At 53.6% G+C, this 11,046-nt stretch overlaps 1 protein-coding gene across 1 annotated transcript in view; it reads right to left on the bottom strand.

The window, feature by feature from the left end:
- LOC108803930 (helicase SRCAP-like) overlaps window positions 1–10,552 on the bottom strand; it is a 12,501-nt gene extending 1,949 nt beyond the window's left edge. The window contains exons 1-9 of the mRNA XM_018575715.1: window positions 10,355–10,552; window positions 6,316–6,501; window positions 4,106–4,246; window positions 3,279–3,498; window positions 2,584–2,786; window positions 2,246–2,369; window positions 1,143–1,345; window positions 859–958; window positions 28–117 (exon numbers count right to left, since the gene is read on the bottom strand). Coding sequence (XP_018431217.1) covers window positions 28–117; window positions 859–958; window positions 1,143–1,345; window positions 2,246–2,369; window positions 2,584–2,786; window positions 3,279–3,498; window positions 4,106–4,246; window positions 6,316–6,501; window positions 10,355–10,522 — 1,435 coding nt within the window. The 5' untranslated portion in view covers window positions 10,523–10,552. The remainder of the gene's footprint in view (window positions 1–27; window positions 118–858; window positions 959–1,142; window positions 1,346–2,245; window positions 2,370–2,583; window positions 2,787–3,278; window positions 3,499–4,105; window positions 4,247–6,315; window positions 6,502–10,354) is intronic.
- Window positions 10,553–11,046: the final 494 nt, after the last annotated feature.

Here is an 11,046-nt window from a genome sequence, read left to right as displayed (position 1 = left end):
ATTTGCGTCACATGTGGGACAAGTCACCTTCCCGAGCCAGTTGTGAGAGCTCCTCGGCATGGTCCTGCTGGCCCTCCAGCGCCTCCTCTGCTGCAATTGTCTCTTCTTCATCTTCAGCTGTCAGAAAAGACAATGAGATGACCGTCATCAGAGGGGGACATCATCACATCCTGCCTATAGGATACAAAACATTGCCCCGCCCCTATACAGGGCACCGCCCCCTCCGGTCAATATAAGATTTGTGACTTAATATACAATCCTTTCCTTGGAGTACATTATGGGACACAGGAGGAGTATTCAGGTATATCGGGTTATGCTGCCTCCTTCAGAAGATTGGACGCTGGCAAGGACAGCCCGGTATAACCGAGTCATGGTAAATAACAGGACACAGGAGGAGTATTCAGGTATATCGGGTTATGCTGCCTCCTTCAGAAGATTGGACGCAGACAACAGCCCGGTATAACCGAGTCATGGTAAATTACAGGACACAGGAGGAGTATTCAGGTATATCGGGTTATGCTGCCGCCTTCAGAAGATTGGACGCTGGCAAGGACAGCTCGGTATAACCGCGTCATGGTAAATTACAGGACACAGGAGGAGTTTTCGGGTATATTGGGACATCCAAAGCAGTCCAACTGAGGGATGGCCAACATAAGAAAGGAAGCCCAGCAACACCTTAACAGAGGTGGCTCAATGGTGCTGCCTGTAGGACCGAGGCGGGCATCAGCGGTGAATAGGCACCTGGAGAGCAGACCAGGAGGTGGCCTCCCAGATCTGATAGGGAAAAGAGGCCACTTCCTGTCCTGGTGACACAGGCAGGAATACAATACATACAAATCACCACAAGGAACAACAGACCTTCCTCCTCATTGGCAGTGAACTCGTCATCTTCCTCCACTACAACGTCCTCCTCCTCTTCCTCCTCCGAAGAGGACTCGTCATGTTCAGACTCGGCACCCTAGGAGACGGGAAGGACTATTACTCCAAGGCATTTCCTAGAGGGGAAGGGAGTGGAGCCTACCTCCACAGAGGGGAAGGGAGTGGAGCCTACCTCCACAGAGGGGAAGGGAGTGGAGCCTACCTCCACAGAGGGGAAGGGAGTGGGGCCTACCTCCATAGAGGGGGAAGGGAGTGGTGCCTACCTCCACGTCAGTCTCTTCTTGAAGGATCTCAGGAGGAAGGCTCTGAAGGAGCTCGTCAAGGGGAAGTTCACTCTCTTGTTTGAGAAGTTCCAGTTCCAGGCGATGGGACTCGGCGTCATTTCCATCCTGACGTTCTTCAACCTCTATTGTCTCCTCATCATCATCTTCTTCCTCCTCATCCTCATGAGGAAGAAACTCTCCATCTGTAGAAGAAAGAGAAAATGGTCAGATGCAGCTCACGGGGAAGGAAGCATCAGGCCTGAGGTGATGTGTGAGAAAGGTACCAGCAGCCCTAAAGGGAGTGTGTGGGAAAGGTACCAGCAGCCCTAAAGGGAATGTGTGGGAAAGTAGGAGTATTCAGGTATATCGGGTTATGCTGCCTCCTTCAGAAGATTGGACGCTGGCAAGGACAGCCCGGTATAACCGAGTCATGGTAAATAACAGGACACAGGAGGAGTATTCAGGTATATCGGGTTATGCTGCCTCCTTCAGAAGATTGGACGCTGGCAAGGACAGCCCGGTATAACCGAGTCATGGTAAATAACAGGACACAGGAGGAGTATTCAGGTATATCGGGTTATGCTGCCTCCTTCAGAAGATTGGACGCTGGCAAGGACAGCCCGGTATAACCGAGTCATGGTAAATCACAGGACACAGGAGGAGTATTCAGGTATATCGGGTTATGCTGCCTCCTTCAGAAGATTGGACGCTGGCAAGGACAGCCCGGTATAACCGAGTCATGGTAAATAACAGGACACAGGAGGAGTATTCAGGTATATCGGGTTATGCTGCCGCCTTCAGAAGATTGGACGCTGGCAAGGACAGCTCGGTATAACCGCGTCATGGTAAATTACAGGACACAGGAGGAGTTTTCGGGTATATTGGGACATCCAAAGCAGTCCAACTGAGGGATGGCCAACATAAGAAAGGAAGCCCAGCAACACCTTAACAGAGGTGGCTCAATGGTGCTGCCTGTAGGACCGAGGCGGGCATCAGCGGTGAATAGGCACCTGGAGAGCAGACCAGGAGGTGGCCTCCCAGATCTGATAGGGAAAAGAGGCCACTTCCTGTCCTGGTGACACAGGCAGGAATACAATACATACAAATCACCACAAGGAACAACAGACCTTCCTCCTCATTGGCAGTGAACTCGTCATCTTCCTCCACTACAACGTCCTCCTCCTCTTCCTCCTCCGAAGAGGACTCGTCATGTTCAGACTCGGCACCCTAGGAGACGGGAAGGACTATTACTCCAAGGCATTTCCTAGAGGGGAAGGGAGTGGAGCCTACCTCCACAGAGGGGAAGGGAGTGGAGCCTACCTCCACAGAGGGGAAGGGAGTGGAGCCTACCTCCACAGAGGGGAAGGGAGTGGAGCCTACCTCCACAGAGGGGAAGGGAGTGGGGCCTACCTCCATAGAGGGGGAAGGGAGTGGTGCCTACCTCCACGTCAGTCTCTTCTTGAAGGATCTCAGGAGGAAGGCTCTGAAGGAGCTCGTCAAGGGGAAGTTCACTCTCTTGTTTGAGAAGTTCCAGTTCCAGGCGATGGGACTCGGCGTCATTTCCATCCTGACGTTCTTCAACCTCTATTGTCTCCTCATCATCATCTTCTTCCTCCTCATCCTCATGAGGAAGAAACTCTCCATCTGTAGAAGAAAGAGAAAATGGTCAGATGCAGCTCACGGGGAAGGAAGCATCAGGCCTGAGGTGATGTGTGGGAAAGGTACCAGCAGCCCTAAAGGGAATGTGTGGGAAAGGTACCAGCAGCCCTAAAGGGAGTGTGTGGGAAAGGTACCAGCAGCCCTAAAGGGAGTGTGTGGGAAAGGTACCAGCAGCCCTAAAGGGAATGTGTGGGAAAGGTACCAGCAGCCCTAAAGGGAGTGTGTGGGAAAGGTAGCAGCAGCCCTAAAGGGAGTGTGTGGGAAAGGTACCAGCAGCCCTAAAGGGAGTGTGTGGGAAAGGAAAACGGCAGCCACGGGGAGGTGTGTCCTTCTCTGTATAACAGTATCACACATAATGACACTCATTCATTGCAGAGAAGTCTCTCTATAGCACCAGCTACCAAATCCAAGCCTACGGGGAGAGGCAAGGACCTGTTTTATTAGTGCACCATGAAGCCATCACTGCTCCTGCCTCACCTTTCTGGCAGATCGATGGCGTTGGACTGGTTCTCAACGACCCTCCTTGAGAAGACCCAACACAGGATGAACTGGTCTTGCTCATGGGCATGGTCTCATTCAGACTCTGGCTCAGGAGGTCAGAATACTTCTCTGTCTGACCGACTATAAAATCCAGCTGCAGGTCCAGAGCCTTCTTCCTCTTGGCTTCCAGGCGAGACTGCTGCTTAAACTGGACCACCTAAAGAAAGAAGACATGCTTAGACATGACCCCCACAATGAGGTCTATCCTGGACCACCAGAGACAAACGCAGAGAACTACTTACAGGGGAACCTCCTTCAATCCCCCCCCCCCACCCCGAGCGCACCCCACCACTTACCCTCCTCCTTGGCTATGGGATCCAGCAGAGTCCGGCTCCCCCATAGGAATGAATGGGGCCATGTCAATAGGAGACAATGATGATGAAAAAGGTGGTATGGGGGCCAGGGGAATGCCCACCAAGGGGCCGGGGCGTGTCCGAGGAGTGAGGGGCGGAAGTGAACGATAGGAATGGCCACACATTGGGCTACCGGGAGAGAAGGAGCTGTAATCACTCAGCAAGAAGACGACTCCATAGACCAGACGGTGGGCCGGCTCAGAGAATAAACATGGCCGACCTCAAACTTTACACACAGATAACACCATGTATACGAAGCTCATCCCGTTATAATTCCCCCGAAAACAACGGGATGGTCTGATTGGTGGATGTAGAGAAAATGATTGGCTCTCTTCCGGTCTTGTAATAGTGATGTCAGTACATGGCTCTCTAGCTCCTCCCCTAGGAAGAGGCGGGTTCTGCTGTGCTCACCTTTTCCACATTGCTCCAGAACTGACGCACTTCCTTAGCGATGGACGTAGCGATGCGCCTCAGCTTGGCCTGTTCCTCCCGCCGCGCCCGCTCTTCTTTCTGCTTCAGCTCATCATGATGTCGTACCACCATCCTCACAACCTGCAGAGATCCAAGATGGAGGAAACGTCAGCGCAATGAACCCAACATGAGGGGACATCATCCCACGGAGGCCAATCCGCATCACACCTGTCCAATCAGTGCATATGACCAACTCTACCGCTCCGCCCACCCTCACCGACCACATAAGATTACCCTGCAGCCAGGAGAACAACCGCCCCCTCTTCCCCCCAGAACACCCTCCACCCCCCGAACACCCAACTTCTCCTCCACCCCCCGAACACCCAACTTCTCCTCCACCCCCCGAACACCCAACTTCTCCTCCACCCCCCGAACACCCAACTTCTCCTCCACCCCCCGAACACCCAACTTCTCCTCCACCCCCCGAACACCCAACTTCTCCTCCACCCCCCGAACACCCAACTTCTCCTCCACCCCCCGAACACCCAACTTCTCCTCCACCCCCCGAACACCCAACTTCTCCTCCACCCCCCGAACACCCAACTTCTCCTCCACCCCCCGAACACCCAACTTCTCCTCCACCCCCCGAACACCCAACTTCTCCTCCACCCCCCGAACACCCAACTTCTCCTCCACCCCCCGAACACCCAACTTCTCCTCCACCCCCCGAACACCCAACTTCTCCTCCACCCCCCGAACACCCAACTTCTCCTCCACCCCCCGAACACCCAACTTCTCCTCCACCCCCCGAACACCCAACTTCTCCTCCACCCCCCGAACACCCAACTTCTCCTCCACCCCCCGAACACCCAACTTCTCCTCCACCCCCCGAACACCCAACTTCTCCTCCACCCCCCGAACACCCAACTTCTCCTCCACCCCCCGAACACCCAACTTCTCCTCCACCCCCCGAACACCCAACTTCTCCTCCACCCCCCGAACACCCAACTTCTCCTCCACCCCCCGAACACCCAACTTCTCCTCCACCCCCCGAACACCCAACTTCTCCTCCACCCCCCGAACACCCAACTTCTCCTCCACCCCCCGAACACCCAACTTCTCCTCCACCCCCCGAACACCCAACTTCTCCTCCACCCCCCGAACACCCAACTTCTCCTCCACCCCCCGAACACCCAACTTCTCCTCCACCCCCCGAACACCCAACTTCTCCTCCACCCCCCGAACACCCAACTTCTCCTCCACCCCCCGAACACCCAACTTCTCCTCCACCCCCCGAACACCCAACTTCTCCTCCACCCCCCGAACACCCAACTTCTCCTCCACCCCCCGAACACCCAACTTCTCCTCCACCCCCCGAACACCCAACTTCTCCTCCACCCCCCGAACACCCAACTTCTCCTCCACCCCCCGAACACCCAACTTCTCCTCCACCCCCCGAACACCCAACTTCTCCTCCACCCCCCGAACACCCAACTTCTCCTCCACCCCCCGAACACCCAACTTCTCCTCCACCCCCCGAACACCCAACTTCTCCTCCACCCCCCGAACACCCAACTTCTCCTCCACCCCCCGAACACCCAACTTCTCCTCCACCCCCCGAACACCCAACTTCTCCTCCACCCCCCGAACACCCAACTTCTCCTCCACCCCCCGAACACCCAACTTCTCCTCCACCCCCCGAACACCCAACTTCTCCTCCACCCCCCGAACACCCAACTTCTCCTCCACCCCCCGAACACCCAACTTCTCCTCCACCCCCCGAACACCCAACTTCTCCTCCACCCCCCGAACACCCAACTTCTCCTCCACCCCCCGAACACCCAACTTCTCCTCCACCCCCCGAACACCCAACTTCTCCTCCACCCCCCGAACACCCAACTTCTCCTCCACCCCCCGAACACCCAACTTCTCCACCACCCCACAGAACACATAACTTCTCCACCACCCCACAGAACACCCAACGTCTCCTCCACCCCACAGAACACCCAACGTCTCCTCCACCCCACAGAACACCCAACTTCTCCTCCACCCCCCAGAACACCCAACGTCTCCTCCACCCCACAGAACACCCAACTTCTCCTCCACCCCCCAGAACACCCAACTTCTCCTCCACCCCACAGAACACCCAACTTCTCCTCCACCCCACAGAACACCCAACTTCTCCACCACCCCACAGAAAGAAGACTCACCTTCCTCGCCACCCCCCTCTTCCACCGGCGCTCCTGTGCGAAGTCCGCAGACAGCCATTGCATCTCCTCACACAGGTAGTCCCACTGCACTTTGGGACGAGTTGGTTCTGGAAATTTAGAGAGACGCCGCGGAGTCCAGAATCCTTCCTTCCGTAACTCCGCAATCCGATTCTCAATCTCAGCTTCCTGCCGGAGAAAAGGAGGGAACATCAATCCCCGATCCCAAATATACCACAGCCAGCTATGAGGGTATACCGCTACACACACAGCTATGAGGGTATACCGCTACACACACAGCCATGAGGGTATACCGCTACACACACAGCCATGAGGGTATACCGCTACACACACAGCCAGATATGAGGGTATACCGCTACACACACAGCCAGATATGAGGGTATACCGCTACACACACAGCCAGATATGAGGGTATACCGCTACACACACACACAGCTATGAGGGTATACCGCAACACACAGGGCTATGAGGGTATACCGCTACACACACAGCTATGAGGGTATACCGCTACACACACAGCTATGAGGGTATACCGCTACACACACAGCTATGAGGGTATACCGCTACACACACAGCTATGAGGGTATACCGCTACACACACAGCTATGAGGGTATACCGCTACACACACAGCTATGAGGGTATACCGCTACACACACAGCTATGAGGGTATACCGCTACACACACAGCTATGAGGGTATACCGCTACACACACAGCTATGAGGGTATACCGCTACACACACAGCTATGAGGGTATACCGCTACACACACAGCTATGAGGGTATACCGCTACACACACAGCTATGAGGGTATACCGCTACACACACAGCTATGAGGGTATACCGCTACACACACAGCTATGAGGGTATACCGCTACACACACAGCTATGAGGGTATACCGCTACACACACAGCTATGAGGGTATACCGCTACACACACAGCTATGAGGGTATACCGCTACACACACAGCTATGAGGGTATACCGCTACACACACAGCTATGAGGGTATACCGCTACACACACAGCTATGAGGGTATACCGCTACACACACAGCTATGAGGGTATACCGCTACACACACAGCTATGAGGGTATACCGCTACACACACAGCTATGAGGGTATACCGCTACACACACAGCTATGAGGGTATACCGCTACACACACAGCTATGAGGGTATACCGCTACACACACAGCTATGAGGGTATACCGCTACACACACAGCTATGAGGGTATACCGCTACACACACAGCTATGAGGGTATACCGCTACACACACAGCTATGAGGGTATACCGCTACACACACAGCTATGAGGGTATACCGCTACACACACAGCTATGAGGGTATACCGCTACACACACAGCTATGAGGGTATACCGCTACACACACAGCTATGAGGGTATACCGCTACACACACAGCTATGAGGGTATACCGCTACACACACAGCTATGAGGGTATACCGCTACACACACAGCTATGAGGGTATACCGCTACACACACAGCTATGAGGGTATACCGCTACACACACAGCTATGAGGGTATACCGCTACACACACAGCTATGAGGGTATACCGCTACACACACAGCTATGAGGGTATACCGCTACACACACAGCTATGAGGGTATACCGCTACACACACAGCTATGAGGGTATACCGCTACACACACAGCTATGAGGGTATACCGCTACACACACAGCTATGAGGGTATACCGCTACACACACAGCTATGAGGGTATACCGCTACACACACAGCTATGAGGGTATACCGCTACACACACAGCTATGAGGGTATACCGCTACACACACAGCTATGAGGGTATACCGCTACACACACAGCTATGAGGGTATACCGCTACACACACAGCTATGAGGGTATACCGCTACACACACAGCTATGAGGGTATACCGCTACACACACAGCTATGAGGGTATACCGCTACACACACAGCTATGAGGGTATACCGCTACACACACAGCTATGAGGGTATACCGCTACACACACAGCTATGAGGGTATACCGCTACACACACAGCTATGAGGGTATACCGCTACACACACAGCTATGAGGGTATACCGCTACACACACAGCTATGAGGGTATACCGCTACACACACAGCTATGAGGGTATACCGCTACACACACAGCTATGAGGGTATACCGCTACACACACAGCTATGAGGGTATACCGCTACACACACAGCTATGAGGGTATACCGCTACACACACAGCTATGAGGGTATACCGCTACACACACAGCTATGAGGGTATACCGCTACACACACAGCTATGAGGGTATACCGCTACACACACAGCTATGAGGGTATACCGCTACACACACAGCTATGAGGGTATACCGCTACACACACAGCTATGAGGGTATACCGCTACACACACAGCTATGAGGGTATACCGCTACACACACAGCTATGAGGGTATACCGCTACACACACAGCTATGAGGGTATACCGCTACACACACAGCTATGAGGGTATACCGCTACACACACAGCTATGAGGGTATACCGCTACACACACAGCTATGAGGGTATACCGCTACACACACAGCTATGAGGGTATACCGCTACACACACAGCTATGAGGGTATACCGCTACACACACAGCTATGAGGGTATACCGCTACACACACAGCTATGAGGGTATACCGCTACACACACAGCTATGAGGGTATACCGCTACACACACAGCTATGAGGGTATACCGCTACACACACAGCTATGAGGGTATACCGCTACACACACAGCTATGAGGGTATACCGCTACACACACAGCTATGAGGGTATACCGCTACACACACAGCTATGAGGGTATACCGCTACACACACAGCTATGAGGGTATACCGCTACACACACAGCTATGAGGGTATACCGCTACACACACAGCTATGAGGGTATACCGCTACACACACAGCTATGAGGGTATACCGCTACACACACAGCTATGAGGGTATACCGCTACACACACAGCTATGAGGGTATACCGCTACACACACAGCTATGAGGGTATACCGCTACACACACAGCTATGAGGGTATACCGCTACACACACAGCTATGAGGGTATACCGCTACACACACAGCTATGAGGGTATACCGCTACACACACAGCTATGAGGGTATACCGCTACACACACAGCTATGAGGGTATACCGCTACACACACAGCTATGAGGGTATACCGCTACACACACAGCTATGAGGGTATACCGCTACACACACAGCTATGAGGGTATACCGCTACACACACAGCTATGAGGGTATACCGCTACACACACAGCTATGAGGGTATACCGCTACACACACAGCTATGAGGGTATACCGCTACACACACAGCTATGAGGGTATACCGCTACACACACAGCTATGAGGGTATACCGCTACACACACAGCTATGAGGGTATACCGCTACACACACAGCTATGAGGGTATACCGCTACACACACAGCTATGAGGGTATACCGCTACACACACAGCTATGAGGGTATACCGCTACACACACAGCTATGAGGGTATACCGCTACACACACAGCTATGAGGGTATACCGCTACACACACAGCTATGAGGGTATACCGCTACACACACAGCTATGAGGGTATACCGCTACACACACAGCTATGAGGGTATACCGCTACACACACAGCTATGAGGGTATACCGCTACACACACAGCTATGAGGGTATACCGCTACACAGACACACACAGCTATGAGGGTATACCGCTACACACACACACACAGCTATGAGGGTATACCGCTACACACACACACAGCTATGAGGGTATACCGCTACACACACAGCTATGAGGGTATACCGCTACACACACAGCTATGAGGGTATACCGCTACACACACACACACACAGCTATGAGGGTATACCGCTACACAAACAGCCAGATATGTGTCATGTGACCTCTCTAGGTGTTTGGTGGATCTTCTGTCTCCGATGCCGGGGAGCCAATCATTCTCCACGCTGTAGAAGGGGCCCCGAGAGGGTCACCATACACTCACATGTTTAGCCTGCTCGGCAATCTCGGTGCGGCCGTCCCATTTCTGTCCAGAACCGGAATCCTGCTGGTTTCCCTCAAGGCCATCGTCTGTAGGGGATCCGGGGCCCACATCCCCAATGTCACCCAACAAGTCAAAGGGGGACAATTCCCCGCTGGAGCCCGGAGACATGGGTGGATTGCTGGCTGTCAATGTGTCCGATGTCTGGAAGAGAAAGGGGGGGGAGGGGTGTTAGAGGAACGCTGGACCCCGGGAAAGATCATAGCAAGGTCCCTATCCCATCTATAGAGGTCCATGGAGGGCAACATACAGAGGGTGGACCCCGGGAAAGATCATAGCAAGGTCCCTATCCCATCTATAGAGGTCCATGGAGGGCAACATACAGAGGGTGGACCCCGGAAAGATCACAACAAGGTCCCTATCCCATCTATAGAGGTCCATGGAGGGCAACATACAGAGGGTGGACCCCGGAAAGATCACAACAAGGTCCCTATCCCATCTATAGAGGTCCATGGAGGGCAGCATACAGAGGGGTCAGTAACAACTTAACTTACAGGAGATGAAGATTTGTCTACTCGCTGTAAAATCCTTTTCCAGGAGACCATTGAAGGGCACAGGAAGTCTGAGACTGTCAGGTTATACTGCCACCTACAGGATGCCCACACACAATGCAATTACATAGAAACCATAAGACC

Source organism: Nanorana parkeri, unplaced genomic scaffold (genome assembly GCF_000935625.1).
Source record: "Nanorana parkeri isolate BGI_ZX_2015 unplaced genomic scaffold, ASM93562v1 scaffold4489, whole genome shotgun sequence".
Lineage (NCBI taxonomy): Eukaryota > Metazoa > Chordata > Amphibia > Anura > Dicroglossidae > Nanorana > Nanorana parkeri.
The sequence above is the reverse complement of the archived record's forward strand: the minus strand, read 5'-3'. Positions and strand labels throughout refer to the sequence as shown.